This window comes from Perca fluviatilis, chromosome 4, assembly GCF_010015445.1.
Source record: "Perca fluviatilis chromosome 4, GENO_Pfluv_1.0, whole genome shotgun sequence".
NCBI classification, from domain to species: domain Eukaryota; kingdom Metazoa; phylum Chordata; class Actinopteri; order Perciformes; family Percidae; genus Perca; species Perca fluviatilis.
Genome location: NC_053115.1, coordinates 25,839,650 through 25,856,919, shown reverse-complemented (window position 1 = coordinate 25,856,919; position 17,270 = coordinate 25,839,650). Strand labels below are relative to the sequence as shown.

The following is a 17,270-nucleotide window of genomic DNA, read 5'->3' as shown; positions in this document are numbered from 1 at the left end:
GAGTGGGGTGGGGGGGTCATTTTGCATACAAGGGGGATGGTTTACCCCCTCATATTGCCTACTTGTTATAAGCCATCGATATGAGCTACTTCTGGGTTGCAGGTTGTGATAAATCTTGGTAATAATGCAGTGATGAATGTCATACACCTATTTTGGGAAATACACTCATTTGTTTTTTCTTTCTGAGAGTTAGATGAGAAGATTATAGATACCACTCTCATGTCTATCCATTCAATTTGAAGCTGTTCACTTAGCTTAGCATAATACTGGAAAAAGGGGAAACAGTTATCTGTTTAAATGTAACTAAATCCATCTACCGATACCAAAATCCAAAATGTAAAGTTGTGGTTTTACTGTGGGGGGGTTATGTGCCAGACTATTTCTTGTTAAACCAGCAGCTAGGTAGTTGTTTCGCTGTTTCCAGTCTTTATGCAAAGCTAAGCTAACGTCTCCTGGCTGTAGCTTCATACTGAACATACAGATATTAGAGTGGTATTGATCTTCTAAACCTACTCTCAGCAAGAAAGTAAATAAGAGTATTTCCAAAAAAAACGTCTAAATATTCCTTTAATAAGTTGTTAAAAAATGGATTTTTGGTCCAGACACTTTTCAACGTCCACCTATTGAAGTAAAAAACTATCAGAAATAATAAATCAGGAGTAATGCTGGAGGAAGATAAACCGCAGCCAGAGGAATTTTTCACAACCCTCATTAAATGTGAACAAAGCCATTACTTACAACCTATAAATTCTTTACAAACAGTGATTTATTAGCAATATTTTTTAACAATAGCCTGCTGTTGTTGTCGTTTCATTAATAAATCTCTCCACACTAACCCTCTAACCTTGCTGCACTAACGGCTCGGTGCTCCTAAACATGAACTCGCTTCATTTGTATTCCATATGTCTTCGCCTCAGATGACACAGGATTGCCTAAACCTGCTTCCATTACTCAGATTAAACTCACTACTACCACGAGGATGGTTCTGTGTTGATCCAACCCTCCACAACTCAGGTCAGAGGGCTGTCGCGTACTATGCAATCGAGTCCTGCAGAGATAAGTTTCCCTGTGACCTCTCCCCACTTTGTTTATTCAGCCCACCTTGTCATTATGTAAAAGAGGATTTTCTCGTTTCCACGCTGGTCTGGTCTTTCATATTACTTCATGTCTCCTGGTTTTGTGTGCGCTTATGAGCTCTGGAGCATCTGTCCAGTGTGTGCTTTCACAGATTCGCCATCGCCTGTGAGATGGGACGCATGGTTGGCTGACCTTAACCCATTTGTCACCACCACAGGGGAGGAGGAGGGTGGGTGTGTGTGTGTGTGTGTGTGTGTGTGTGTGTGTGTGTGTGTGTGTGTGTGTGTGTGTGTGTGTGTGTGTGTGTGTGTGTGTGTGTGTGTGCTTCTGCATCTACGTGTGCATTTGTTCTCACACATCCTCAATGGGGTCATCATACTATCTATATGAGTGTATTGATCCTCCATATGACTCTGGAGGGAGCAGGCGTGGACATGTGTCCCATTGTGTCTGAAAACCCAACACTACTGTCAGTCTATCGGCAGGGTAAAATGCATAACAATGCTATGATATGTGAATTAATTTTCCTAATTAAAATAGAAGAAGCCAATTGAAGCCATTCGAAATGCATTGGAGAGGCCTTGATGCGTTTATGTGGAGAGGTGCAATGCAATACATTTCATATGCATTAACAATTCATGGTTTGTTGTGTTCTTTGTCAGTAGTTTATAAATTCAGATGTCATGGCAATTCATGAAGTATTTTTGTAAGTTTGGGTCCAGGGCAGACACTAAATTTCTCTCTTGGGTCTTGAGTTAAAAAAGTTTGGGAACCCCTGGATTAGACCAATGAAAACCTGCATATTTATGCAGAATATATCCTGATTGTTTTAAGGTGAAGCAGCGGTGGTCGAAGGTAACTCACGTACTATAGCCTACTTAAGTACAATATAGAGGTACTTTTACTTTAATACTGAGTATTTTTATTGGATGTTACTTTATAGTTGAACTCCACAACAGTTCAGAATGAAATTTGGGACTTTTCACTCCAATACATTTATTTGACATCTGCAGCTACTAGTTACTTTTCAGATTAAGACTTTTACATAAAACCATACAGTATAAGCTTTCAAAAAGCCTGATTAAACTAGTGGTTCCTCATAAGGAGCAAGATTCCAGATCGGCCCATCTGAGCTTTCATTTTCTCAAAAGGCAGAGCAGGATACCCAGGATACACCTATCGCCATTTCTAGCCACTGGGGGACCATAGGAAGGCTGGGGGAACGCATATTAATGATAAAAAACCTCATAAAGTGAAATTTTCATGCCATGGGACCTTTTAAACTACAGAGTGTGTAGTTAAAACTTGCTCTACCAAGAACAGGTACAATAGTAAAATGCTAACAATCTAATAATACAATAACATATTACTCACGGAGCTATTATTCTGCATAATAAGTACATTTACTTTTGTTATCTTGGATTTTCTTGATAATACTTCTATACTTTTACTTAAAGCTATAGTATGTTGTTTCCTTCACGCAGTTGCTAGTAGCCAAAGACGACACGAAGGATTAAAAAAACATGATGGACTCTTCAGAAGAGGTAATTATCTTCGCTCGAGCTTCTGCGCAGGAAAGTCGCCAGACGACACAATCTTGTGAACATAGCCATACTGAGAAATACAGAGAGAGTTGTGTGGAGCTGATAGTCTTAATTAGCTTTGTAGCAATTCATTTGGCAATGGCTTGTATGTGATGGACGTTCAATAATATCACAAAGTTTTAAGCAAGATTTTGAGTGCAGGACTTTTAGTTGTAGTGGAGTAGTTTTGGATTATCGTATTGGTACTTCTACCTTAGTAAAGATTCAGAATACTTCTTCCACCACTGATTTTGAGTATACTCTTAACAAACGCATTGTCTGACACATTGACTGGTGACAGAGAAACTGAGAACCACTTTTTATGCACCACATATTGGGAACAAACTCCCAGAAAACTGGAAGTCCGCTGCAACTCTCAGTTCTTTTAAATCAAGGCTGAAGACTTTTCTGTTTGACGCTGCCTTTTATTAAATCAAGTCACTATTTATTTCTCACACTGCACTGTAACTTCTATTCTTGTATTTTTGACCTGCCTTAATCTATTTTAGTTTTTTTTCCTTCTCTTTAATGAATGTTTTAATTGCTTTATTTAATGTTCTATGTAAAGCACTTTCAATTGCCTTGTTGCTGAAATGTGCTATACAAATAAAGCTGCCTTGCCTTGAGACACAAATTGTGTCACTTCTGCAACAACACCCCTAGAGGGCACTAATGCTTTCTTCATAATTTTTCCTCATCACTGAACAAACAAGGTTCCAAATAAACCTGAACACCTACCTCCATTATTTTAACCTTCACTTCAAACCAAACAACTAGAACCCAGTCACTGCTAAAGCATGCTAAAGAAGCAACCATGTAAACTCAACAGACTCGCTGCAGGACTTGTCAGGTGATGACTGGTGGCTGATTTCAGGGCACAAGTTAATGAGAGTAAAAAGCTGAACACCTCCTAATAAGGGGGTGTGGCCTGGTGCCAGGGCAGCCCTGTTGGATTAGCAGCAAGTCCCACAGTGCTTGCCTGCTAATTACAAGATGGTGAGCACAGTGCAAGCCTGTATGACTGCTCAACCGTGCTCCTGTGGGCATGCTACCATCCCTGACAAACAACACACACACCCACTCCTCCGTAACAACAACAACAACAAGAGGCAGCAGCGGCCACCTGCAGCAGGCCTGTGTTCCAGCTGCCTGTGCCCTTGGTTGGGCTGCACCATCCCGCCTGCTTCTCCCCGTTTGCCCTGGTTTCAGCAGAGCGAGCCGCAGAGTGCTGCACTGCATCGCTGGATCAAAGCAAGTCTAATGACTACAGCAGAGATGTAGCTACAGCACCGAGGCCCCAAGTGTTCCCGCTCGCAATGCAGAGCTGTAGTTAAACCACAAGCAGACTAAAGATAGCAGATAGCGCAAGACAAGACAGCAGCTACCTCGAAAGAGTGTGCAGGTGTTACATGTGACAGATGAAAAGAAGAAATAATATACCCTAAGCACAAAGAAGTATACAGTAGACTATATTACATCTGCTTGTATTATCTCAAATTTTAGTAGCAGAATTTATGGATCTGAAAGAAACAAAAAATAAATTGAAAAAGAAAAAGCACCTATAAGAAAGAAAGCAGAAAATGTCTTTTTTTGTCACTGTGCTACCATGAAAAGTTCATTGTGAAAGGATTTTTGAAAGAATTTTCCACCCTTCTTTCTGTCTCCTCCTCTGCTCACGTTCATCCTCCTCCTCCTCCTCCTGCTCCCATCTCTTTCTCCAACAAAAAGGCTATTAATAGAACATCCTGCTCTCTCTTTTCACTGCAGGGAGCATATACTGTGCACTTAAAGGGAAGAAGAAGCTGAAGATACCAGGAGGCGTTTGAAAATGTCCTCCACTGCCCGTGGCTACAAAGACGCTGGATGTCCTAAGAATAACAACAAAGAGGCCTCTGATCGATTCACGACATTTTGTATCAGTGCAGATGCTCTTCGGCTAAAATTAGCTCCTCAAATCATTTGCTGACTAAATATCTTGTGAACAACGTGATGGGAGGGAAGAAGGCTGGAGAAACCTTTGGAAAAACAACTCTTCATACTAAAAATCACATTATATTTAGGGAATAAAGTGACACACAATAAACACACTGACCACAGCATTTCAGTTGAATTATTATTGGCTTCATTATTGATATTACTTTGTCAGGGTTATGATCATTAGGAAGGATTATATGCATTTTTTTATTTGACGTTTTCTTGTCCATAGATTGTCCTTTTGGTCTTGTAAAGTGCAGATAATACTACGTTTTAAATCCAGACTTCACATACAGTATATAGTACATGGTTTTCGCTCCATCATCCATTGGTTATTATGTACATTATTCTCTCACATTTCATTTCATAGAAAGAAAATCCATTATCCACTGTATCAACATTGATGGATGTTTTCAGGCCTCTATGATATGGGGGAGGATGGGGGAGGAGGGGAGTGAAGATCTGTACATATTGTTTCAGTGGATGCCACACTGTCATACACTGGGGGTCAAACTAAAAGAAAACGTTCGTCCTCAAACACACATGCATACAGATTGCATATTGATCATCTTAATGTATTTCCCCTATGTATGAGTTTGTTTTTTTATGTAGGAGCCTTGTCTCAAAGAGCTGACATCGCAGCTCAAACAAACAAAAGTTCAGAAAGCTCTAATTCACATTCAGTCAACATGTGAGTGTTTGACGTACAGCAGCAGAATATTGCAAAGTGTGTCTCTTCTGCTTGAAAGGTTCGTTTCAAATGCGCTGTCAGCTCTCAGGATCAACATGTAATTGGTGCTGGAATAAAACATAACAAAATGTGTACTTAAACCTTCTCAACTACCAGCTAATAATCATTCTCTGCATAGATTTCTCAGTGTATTCAATGTTGGGCACCCTTCTCAGGGAGGGGATTTGCTGGTGGGTCCCTCAGCATGAGAGATGACATTTGTTTTTAGAGGCGGTGGTGCTCCCTATAAAGCAATACATAACATAATTTTAATCGACTTTGTTTCCACTCAAAAACATTTCACAGATTAAATCTGCAGGTATACAGATGAGGATGATACTACTCGTCTTTGTGCTTTAAGCAGAAATAGCTGTCGATATTCAACTACAACATTGTGAACTCCAGACTAGGAGTTGCTACAGTGAATGTGGCTGAGGTACAGTGACGTGCCCAATTTCAAACATAACAGATAAATGTTGCATGTGTCTGTAACATTTATCATAAATATATGTGCAAAAAAATGGAATGAAGACAATAAGATACAATGCATTTGCATGCATAGACAAATATGTTGTTTTTTTCACATATACAGATATATGCAAATGGATCTTGCATAAATGCAACGGTACAACCATGACCATGACATTCAGTGGTTCTCTTTCTCTCTCTACTCACACACACACACACACACACACACACACACACACACACACACACACACACACACACACACACACACACACCTCCTACATAGCTGTGCATCAACACACCCACATCAATACTCAAATGATGATCAATAAGATCTTGGTTGGACTGTGGAGGTCCATTAAGGTTCATTCTTTTTTTTTAAACAAACATCTGTGTTCTCCACACAGACCCCTCCACCAAAGGATTATGGGAATATTGCTAAACAACTATTTAATCTGGTCCTACCTCGAGTTACAGACCATTTTAACATCTCAATCCACTTTAATGCTACTTTTGGAAAAGCAACAAATATAACTGCACCAGTTTATTCTCTAAGATTCTCTAAAAATCCTTTTAAGATACATGAAAGCAGACACAGATCTGGACAGAGAGACATCAGAAGCCTCATGTCAGGCAGTCGGACGAGGCATCCTGAGCATATATTGGCAGCGATGGCTTAAAAACATTTAGCTACTGCAGGTTAAAGACTGTAGTGAGCAGAATGAAACCCTAAGAATAAAGATGTACATCCTGGCATGACAGAATTCTTTTAGACAATTCTTGCTACAGATCATCCATCACCTTTCTAATTACCTAAGACATCTGTGAAAAGATGAAGAAAGGCAAGAGACTCAGGAGTGAAGTCAGAGGACCCCTAGGTTAGCCAATATCTGCTACACTGCTGCTAATTAACTTCCCATATTGACGTTACTGCCTTTGAATGTTCCTTGGCAGTGTTGAGCGAATGCGGATTAATCTCAGCTGGACACAATCCTGAAATCAGAACCTAATTCACATCTGATGCCAACTTTTAAAGACAGATTGAGCTTATGGCATCAAAGACTTCTTCGAGGACAGCCAGACTCCATTTCAATTCTGACAATTTTAACGCCAATATAAATCGTTCTGATATAAGACTGGTTAGGGATGATACAGTTTTGCCGTGCCTTTCAACACTTAGTTCACAGAAGGCATTTTTATATAAAGTGAAGCAAACTTTTTGTATTTAAATGTGTGTTTGCTGGAAAACTCTCTAGCAAAGAATATGCTTTTGAAATGGCGTGTAAGAGTGTGTCCTTTGGCACTCTCAACAGGCTTTTAAAACAGGAGAAAATAGAAACTGTGCTCAGAACAATTATTATTGTTATTAAAACTAAAAACATGGCAATGATTTGCACATTGTGGAAAAGCTCTTGCTTTCTCTTTAACATTGCTATTTAAAGTTTTTTAATTCTCCAATAAAGGTATATGTGTACTGTATAAGTGTCCTGCCTGTATACATATATTTTATATATATATATAAGAAATACATATATCTATTGTAATAATTGTACTTTTTTTGTCTGGCTTCTTTGACCTTAAATGCATGCTTCTAGGAATGTTTTTGAGGTCATGCAACACTAGCGTAAATCCAGATAAAAAGGCTTTGGGGGGGAAGCGTTATTCTATAGCCTACACGAGTCCTTAAAAGTTGCTATTTTGATCATGAGGACGTGATCGTGTGACAAACTGTGAAACAGACAGCACTCCAAGTCTATCACATCCGCGACTGGGATTTATGTCCAAAACTAGAGTGTGAGTTTCACTTCAGCTGTTCACAGCGACCTGGCAAAAGTTTAACGCAATGACTTCTACATGGAATGTTAATATCGATGAGGACACCGCATCCTGTGTAGGATTTGGCCTTGTGATTATTCCTTAAGAAATCCTCTAACATACAGCTTTAGGTTCTTTTAACAGCTACCTGCAGGCATCCTTTTTAAAGTGTGGATTTCTATAGAAGGCAGTGTACAGACAAATATACAGTGTTGTGATGAAGCAAGTGGCAGTCGAGAAATGAGTGGAAATTCTCATTCAGATAAAAATGTCATGCATTAATCTATTGTCTATGTTTACTACTAACAGCACCTACCGGCTATCAGTTAAGTCACAGTTAACCTACCTATCTATTGGAATTGGTACTGCGTGCTTGTGTGTGTGTGTGTGTGTGTGTGTGTGTGTGTGTGTGTGTGTGTGTGTGTGTGTGTGTGTGTGTGTGTGTGTGTGTGTGTGTGTGTGTGTGTATATGCGTTTGTCAGTGTCAAACAACAAAACAAAACGAGAAGAAACATTCAAGTTGTCTTCAAAGCTCTGCAGTAAGACCAGTTTTGGGTGAATGGAAGGGGGAAAGCTTGCATTGCAATACATACAGTACACGTAAGACCGAAGCAGTGAAAAGTCAAGGCCATTCTCAGTCATTCATCAGATACTGATGTCTGCTGGGAAAAAAAGGTGTCGAACCATAAGCTAAGTGCCGACGGCTGTCATTCATCCTTGAAATAACGTGGTGTACTAAACCACCAACTTAGTCACAAGTCACCCACAGGCCATTTCAGCGATGGAGTGAGCTTGCTTTATGCTCACACATCCTCTTATTTCTAAATGGTGTGAGCGTATGACAGTTTTGTTACATTGGCTCCAGGAAGCAGCATGTGTAGCGAGCAAGTAAGATTCTCTTCAGAAAGCGCATGGCAGAGCAGTGTGCCTTGGGAAAAGAGGGACGGGGGACTAAAGCAGGGCTTGTGTTTCTTTTTTTCATTTTTTTTTTTACTTGCTGTGTTTTTCCCTTTTTTGTGCACTACCGTTGGCTACTGTTGTGAGCAGGACATTTTTAGACAGCCACACACAGACACACAAAAGCCAACTCCATGCAGAAATGCAAATTTTGAAATTTCACTCTGTTTGACAGTTTTCAGGAGTTTTAAGGGCAAGTTGTGAAAAGTGAAGACAGGATGAGCGAGGAGCAAGCGGATGGTCTCTGTAATATTTTTTTTTTCTTCACTGTCTATCGTCCTCAACGTCCTGAATTATATTGCCTTGATATTTCCAGCACACGTAAGGTGGGAGGCTGTACACATGTCCCGTCCAGTTGCTCCACATTTCCCGGCTGTGTCGGAAGGAAAATAGCAGATGACTACACATCTGTGAGCATTTTAGTGATGTTTACATAGTTTGTGTTTGCCAGCGTACAGTTGGCCGTCTTAAGATTCTCCTCCTGAAAGTCCTCGCGGCTGTTGTTCACAGCCTCCTGGATCTCCATATAGTCCGATTTACTGATGGTGGAGCCGCTACGGCTCTTCTTCAGCTCCTCAGCTGAATCGGCTTTGGGCACGTTGACCTGTAGGTACTGCGCCTGTTCTTCACCCTCAGTCTCGCGGTGATAGAAGTAGTTGAAGTTGGACACAATGACAGGCACGGGCAAGGCAATGGTCAGCACACCTGCGATGGCACAGAGGGAGCCCACGATCTTGCCACCGATCGTAGTTGGGACCATATCACCATAGCCGACTGTTGTCATGGACACCACCGCCCACCAAAACGCATCTGGGATGCTCTCGAACTGTGACTCGGGCTCGTCTGCTTCAGCAAAGTAGACGGCGCTTGAGAAAAGGATGACCCCTATGAAGAGGAAGAAAATAAGCAAACCGAGCTCTCGCATGCTGGCTTTTAGGGTCTGACCCAAAATCTGAAGCCCCTTGGAGTGACGTGAGAGCTTGAAAATTCTAAACACTCGTACTAAGCGGATGACCCTGAGAATGGCTAAAGACATGGCTTGCTGACCCGCTTGACCATCATCAGGCTTTTCTGCGAGCTCTGTGCCAAGAGTGATGAAGTAAGGGATGATAGCAACAATATCAATGATGTTCATTATGTTACCGAAAAAGCCTGCTTTGCTGGGGCAGGCAAAGAAGCGCACTAGAAACTCAAAGGAGAACCATATAATGCAGAGAGTCTCCAGGATGAAGAAGGGGTCAGTGAAGTATGTGGATGTATAGCTGATGGTTGTGGTATTGGTCTCAGGTGAATAGACTTTCGAGTGAGACTTGTGCATATCGTCATCATCATTGCGGAAAATTGGGAGGGTCTCCAAACAGAAACTGACAATAGATATCAGGATGACCATGACAGAGATTATGGCAATAATCCTAGCAGGACCTGAGCTCTCTGGGTACTCAAACAGCAGCCACACCTGTCTCTGAAACTCATTATCAGGAAGAGGCCGCTCCTCCTCCTTGATGAAACCCTCATCTTCTCTGAATATCTCGATGGCCTCGTCACCCAGCTCGTAGAAGCGAATCTCCTCTGAGAAAATATCAAGGGTGACGTTGACCGGCCTTCTTAGCCGGCCCCCTGATTGGTAATAATACAATATGGCATCAAAGCTGGGTCTGTTCCTATCGAAAAAGTACTCGTTCCTCAGTGGGTCAAAGTATCGCATCCTCTTTTTGGGGTCCCCCAGCAGAGTCTCTGGGAACTGGGAGAGGGTTTTGAGTTGAGTCTCAAAGCGCAGCCCTGAGATGTTGATGACCACCCTCTCACAACACTCATGGTCTGCCTCCGGGTCGTAGTCCTGCCCCGGGTGTGTAGCCGCCTCGTCAGAGGGGTCGCCTGTGGCAACAGTCATTCTGCAGGGGGAGGAGGCCTGCACTTTTCAGTGAGTCTGGGTCCTGCAGCCTGGAGAACTGCAGGCAGGGGCCAGGAGAGGGTGGGGGCTCAACGCCGTAAAGACCTGACGGCCACAGGATGTCACCTAGGATCTGACTGCATGCAGGAAAGATGAAGCAAAGACAGACAACAAGGTCAGGTAAACCGGAGACATGATTCAGCACTCAATACTTCTACTGTTTAGATACATATAGACATTGAGATGTCAGGAATTCGCTTTAAACAACTGAAAAGAGATGGAAATGAAGCCACCCTCTGCAACGATGTCAGTAGATTTGATACGAGTTATGTAAAGTTATACTGTCGTGAGAAGGCAATCGATGCAATAATGAATCAGCTCATGAAAACTTGAGGATGACACTCCTGCTCCTGACTCGGGCAAATGAATATGCATATAAGCCATCCACAATGCATATAAATGTCTTCAATGCAGGTAAACTCAGTGGCTAACTGGCATATAAAACATACATATGCTCATAAATTAGGACACTGATCTGCTGCAATGGCCAAAACACACTGAGATGAACGGGACTACCTTTTTGCAGTGAGGCCATGCATGAATATGGCAATGCAGCAGGCACCACATTTATACAGACAGCATCCTGAATATCACAGAAAACCACTGCAGTCCAAACACTAATGTACGAGACACTTTTAAGATTTACTGCTGTACCAAACAAGCCCACACGCACACGCCTCATATTAACTGACTTCAGTTTAGTTTTGTTGGAGCATTTTAGTCTTGAAATGGTGCCTGTCTCTGAAATATTCAAAAACATCTATAAATAATTGATCCGTAGAAGGAAATAGGTTCCAAGAGAAAAACTGTATCACATCACTACATCATCTCCACTCACAGAGTGGGAGCACAGTTTTACTAAATAAAATCCTTATATGAAACATACAACAAATCTATAACTGCAGGCTTATTGCCTATTATCACGTTTTCCAGTGAGGTGCAAATCAGTTCAATACCAAGACTTCTACACACACATATAATCAAAATCAGAGATGATAGGTAAGCTGCTTCATCTTGATCTTCATACCTGCAGACATCTTTTTCATATGTGATGTGAGTTGATGCTCCTGCTGAACACTGGTAGGAAGGTGAATAACCAGCCACGACAATCAGGTATTCTGTCTTCAGAGCGGGTAAAAAAAAAAATCCAATTTGGGGCAGTCGATGTTATTCACCTCATGTTGTCTGCAGCAGCATCCTCGCCGTGTTACACCGGGTAGCCTACAGTAGTATGTGCGGGTGTGTCCTCGCTTTCCCCTCCCCGGCTCCTTTCCTCCGGTTAGGCTGTCGTGGGATGGCGATCGGCAAAAAAAGGGAGGAGGGAACCGATCAAGGAGGTGCTGGTGCTTCCCTTAATAAGCAAAGGTGCTGGGATCAGCAGAATGATCTGCCTCCGCTGCTCCCCTCCACGCCAGCGTGACTTTGTGGCGAGCTGTGGCTGCAGACAGCCGCAAAGGTAAATGATCCTGAAAAGGTGCTCAGATCGAGAGGCAACATCTGCAAAGGGAGGGAAAAGGCGAGGAGGAGGGAGAGGGCTTTAAAAAAAAAATAAATAAATAAATAGATAAATCTTATTAGCAAGATTTAACAATTAGACGCGTTCTGGGACATATCAATAATACGTCCTCTTTTCATGTCAGTGTGTGAATAAATCTGCCGTCACTCAAATCCAATTTACATACATACTAGATAAGAAATAAATATTTATATTTAATATTTCTTATCTAGGCATGCGCCCGCCACATGAAACAACAGCAGTGTCTGAGCTGCAGATACGCTCCTGTGGAGTCAAGTGCGTCCCAGCGTTTAGTGCACAGACAGTTCTGGGAGTCTCCTCCTCATAGCCTACATGGTGAGCGGAGCAGCGTCTTCAGACACTGACTTGAGACGACATGCATTAAAGATTCGCCCTATGTAGTGGGCTATAAGATTAGGCAATTAGCCTACACTCAGCCAGAGCCCCGCGCGCGCACACACACACACACACACACACACACACACACACACACACACACACACACACATATGAATATAAAGTGGATTTTATTGGTTCTGCATGGTCTCAACTCGGCTGGACGTGAAGTTTTGTAGGTGAAATATTTGTGTGTGAAAGATTTCTGTAGTCAGCAGTGGCCGCTCGTGTATAAAGCTTTGTCAAACCTGCATTCGGGCGCTGCTGTGCATACCAATAGACGTGCTGGTGATGGAGAATGCAAGGGCGAAAAAACGCGCTCTCCATCCGCACTGAAGCCTACCACTCCTTACCTTATCTGCAGTGTGGGCAAATTAAAGGGCAACACATCTCCAGAATTGTTCAGCAGCACCGCTGTTGGTCAGATGGTTTCATTTTTTTTGCCAATGCCAAGTACTATCGGCAGATAAGCATTTATTGTAGTTAGCAAGATGAGACAAGGTTGAGTAACTAACACAATGACTGTTTTAACAGACAAGTACAGTAACTTACTTGACTGTAGTTTTTTTGGAAAATACTTCAGCGTGATTATTCAATAGCATTGTCACACAAACAATGCATGTCTGTGGGGACGTCTTTCTCATTCAGGTGTCTTTCCCAAGCTTTATTGCTGAAATTTTTAGAATATACAGAGGCAATAACATGAGTTTAATTTCTGTAACTCTTGTTACAGCAGTTATGTTTGTAACCTTTCCTGGCAACAAAGCTTCATCAATAATAGATAGGAGGGCGACAGAAATAGAGCAGAACCTCCATCATTGTGCTCTGCTATATTCAGAAAGAAAAACAAAGTGATCGATAGTAAATCCCCTACCTGCTATAAAGACTGGGAATGAATTCACCGTGGCCAGAAAGGACCTCCAGAGAAGCCAAAGGTCAGCGGGAATCCCTTGGCTGTGAATGGGAGGAGGTGAACAAAGAGAAACGGGGGTGGGGGGAGGCGGGCGGAATGATTTGTGTGAGACTCTGCTTTGCCAAGGTTACTTCTGCCAGACATGAGACCACCACGGCTCTCAGCCTCGTCACCTTCTGTCTGTCTGCCTGTCTCTGCTGCCAGACACTTAGATACCTCTCACTAGGCCTGGGCCGATGTTTCAAACCGGTGTGATATTAAGCCAAACACTGGACCGGACCACCCAATTTTACCACTGGGTGTTGTACTTAAGTCAGCAGCCACTCCCGAGTGGGACACTAGGTGCATCTCTTATTTGATAGCTCCTCACTCCGAAGGAGGAGGGATCTCCGAGGAGCTATGATCGAGGATACACCAGAGCAGCCTTCCCGGAAGCTGTAAAGCTAAAAGGGTTGTTAACTCCGCCCAAACAGCTGACTAATTAATGTGATGCTTGAGAGGAAAGGACATCTCATCCCTCTCAAACACATTTGCTCGATTCCTCTCTCCTCCCATGATTTCCTCGCGTCTCTCGGTGGGATGGACTAAGACGTGAGAAAGGGAGGCAAGTGGAGGATCCGGGGATGCAATTTAAGAGAACTGAGATGTACCTACAATCAGACAGAGAGAGCCCATAATTAGTGTAGCGCCTCCAGTCCACTTGGTAGCGGTAATGCATCTCTATGCCATGACTAAAGAAAAAGCTATTTGATTTAGAAAACACCAATGCCATTGAAAAGTAATTAAACTAGTAACGCTACTGCCCAATACTGCGTGCAATACAAGTTAGATTTAACACTGTGATGCCATCGGCACAGGTTGCTGATGTAGGCTATTTTTTTATTTGTCAGAATGTGTCATAATGACAAATGCCAATTCAGCTGCTTTGTATAAATCAAAAGCGGTTTGAGCTCATACACCGGAATGAACGGCAAAACCGGAAATCATCCTAACTCTGCCTCTCACTATCTCTCAATGGCTTTCCCAGGTTCCTCATGACAGCACAGCCATTATTTATGAGACGGGGGCCTATTACAAAGACTGTTAATGCAGACTCTAAAGCTCAGTTCACTTTGCATTAGCTGGCTTGCTTTAATTAAAAGAGAAGGGTCCCAGCACTCTAAATGCTGTACATGTTCTAATCACATGGGGACGTGAAAATGAGTGATTGTGTAGATGAGGGTGACAACGATGAATTTGTTTCCAAGAGGTATTGATTTCAGGACTCGTTTTGGACTGAGAAACTGAAGGGTCATTATCACTGAGCCACGAGTTAAACGACAAGTAATTTCTCAACCGCCTAGTGGAACAAAAACGATTACAGAAACATTCATGAAAAACACGGCAGTTTACATTCAAGTTTTTTTCATTACTAGTACAGTGTCTTCCTTTAAGACACATAAACATGTTTTTCTACCAAAAAGCTAAACTTTTTTCATTTTAATAAAAAGAAGCTTACCTTCTCAAATGTTGAATGTTGACTAAGCACAAGCAGCTGTGTAACAACTTTCCCTCTAAGAATAGTCTCAAATTGGTAAAACGTTTCATACTTTTTGATATTCTGGCCTTTTTTTGTATAGAATCACTACTAGTAGTAGAGACACAGGAAATGTGATGAGAGGGAAAGGTAAATAATTAGAAATCTCCAGCCGGAACCATGCAGGGACATTGCGGTAAAATGCTGCATCTTAGCCACAGGGCCATAAGGATGCCTCAAATTTGTTAAATTTTGATCTCGATCAACAACTATGGTATCAGTTCAAAGAGTAAGTAAACTATGAATCTGACCAGACAGTTGATGCAAGCTTTCATTTGAAATATTTCAATACTAGTACCAAGGCTGCATTGCCAACTGGGTAAAGCAGGAAACTGCCCCAGGGTCCCGGATCCTTAAAGAAGCCTAAAGGCCCCAGTTTCACTACATGCCAACTGGATTTGGTAATTGGATTGATTGCAAATCTCTCATGGTATTTGCACCATGAGAGGACAATATCAACCGATGCTGTCTTGAAGTGAGACACTGTGTTTCAAATCAAGATGTGTTTAATCAAATTACCACAAACACAAATTAAGTACTTTTCCATCATGGGAGGACTGGAGGTGTCGCCAGGGTACATTTTGCACATTGCTCAGAAGGCGGCAGGAGGGGGGGGGGTCAGTAGAAGCCCAACAGTAAAGCCCCCTTAACAGGTTCATCCGGCCATGACTAGTACCTATATTGGAGCTGAGCTTTGGTACCATTACCAAAACTTTACCTTAAAGTATACTTTTTGATACTTTACTTTGACAAATATATTTTCTATAAAACCCTTTTTTTATTAAACAAGAGGCAACATTCTCTAATGTTCAATGTCTAAACACAGGCAGCCATGTAAAAACTATTTGATCAAAGAATAAGTAAACAAGAGCCTTTGAGGTTGAAACCGGTCAGCGTTTTAAACCAATATGGCAGACTATGCTCTGCCCAAGAGTGCCTGAAGAACAGTCTCATTTTTGTACAAAAATTGAGGTTCTACACTCAGTCACACTCCCTTCTATGGTATTCCTTATCGTTTTTTTAAAAGTTGGTCACTAGAAAAATACTAGAAAATCACTGTAAAATTAGCTGTACCCAAAGTCCCCAGGTTTATCAAGGGCAAGTGTCAGTACTGTTCAGCTCGGTCCCTGGAGGGCAGTGCTCTTTTTAAAAACACTGGATGTCTCCTTGCTCTTTGATACTGCATTGCAGCAGCCACAGGTTTCTCTCACTCACTCACTCACACACTCACACACACACCACACACACACACACACACACACACACACACACACACACACACACACACACACACACACACACACACACACACACACACACACACACACACACACACACACACACACTTCCTGTTACCAGCGGACTCACTGGCCAATATAATGCAATAAGACGGAACAGATAAGCTCTCCATATCATGTCTACTCTTTGATTTGCTGCTGCATTAAAACAGATTTTCTGCTTCTATATATGATGAGGCAACTTTCACCTGTGTATATTTCCTCATTAGATAATTCTCTAATGCAAAGTCATCAACATATTCAATGAGAATCTTATGCTAAAATCCTATCTATACTGACAAATTTGTATTTCCCACCATGTTTTTTTCCAGTCATCAATGTATCTGGCAATCACACAACCTTAGTGCTAAACACTTATTTTCCCCCCAATGCATCACCACTGAAACTCAATTGTTTTGACCCTCTGGGAGATGAGTCACTGCAGTATCACTGCTCAGGAGAGAGAAACTGTGGTGCGCTGCAAAAGAGGCCAGTTATACAGGACATACAGCCAACAGGACCAGGCTCGGAAAGAGGATGCAAGAAATGAAAAAGAGTGGCTCAGGTACACACATGTATAGCAATGCAGCTCCCTGTGTCCTTCTCTGTGTCCCTGGAGCAAACAGTACATCTGAGGCAGAGACAGGAAGGGATGGAGATAAATATAGGGAGGGATAGGGAAGAGAGAACATTGTGCAAAGAGAGGGACGAGAAGAAAAAAGGGAGTGAGTCGTGCTCATCAGATTGAGAAGCAGCAGGATGAGAGCAGACACTGGAAAAGAGCCAGACACCAGGAGAGACACAAGGACACTGCTGCTGCGGTATACTGCCAAGCTGCATCTCACTTACCGAGATAACCTCACAAGTCCGCACACACCCGCTGCACTAGCTTACTATCTAAACTCATAGGTTTGCAGAATACCAGTCGCTACCTGTGGACATTTTCCACCCTATAACAGTGTCTGTGTACACATGCTGCTGGCCTGCAAGTCAAAAGTTACAGCATGCAACATTTGGCTGAAACAAACCCACACTTT

The 17,270-nt window shown here is 42.2% G+C and overlaps 2 protein-coding genes across 2 annotated transcripts in view; both read right to left on the bottom strand.

Moving 5' to 3' along the window:
* Window positions 1-17,270, bottom strand: part of LOC120558082 (potassium voltage-gated channel subfamily A member 10) — a 105,828-nt gene that overhangs the window by 16,000 nt on the left and 72,558 nt on the right. The window lies entirely within an intron of this gene.
* On the bottom strand, window positions 4,760-12,456 carry LOC120558084 (potassium voltage-gated channel subfamily A member 2). The gene is made up of 2 exons (XM_039798939.1): window positions 11,583-12,456; window positions 4,760-10,632 (listed from the first exon to the last, which is right to left on the bottom strand). The coding sequence occupies exon 2, from the start codon at window positions 10,493-10,495 to the stop codon at window positions 9,005-9,007; it is 1,491 nt and encodes a 496-aa protein (XP_039654873.1). The 5' UTR covers window positions 10,496-10,632; window positions 11,583-12,456; the 3' UTR covers window positions 4,760-9,004.

Coding starts and splice junctions, on each gene's coding strand:
- LOC120558084 (XM_039798939.1), bottom strand. CDS start 10,495: ATGACTGTTGCCACAGGCGACCCCTCTGACGAGGCGGCTACACACCCG.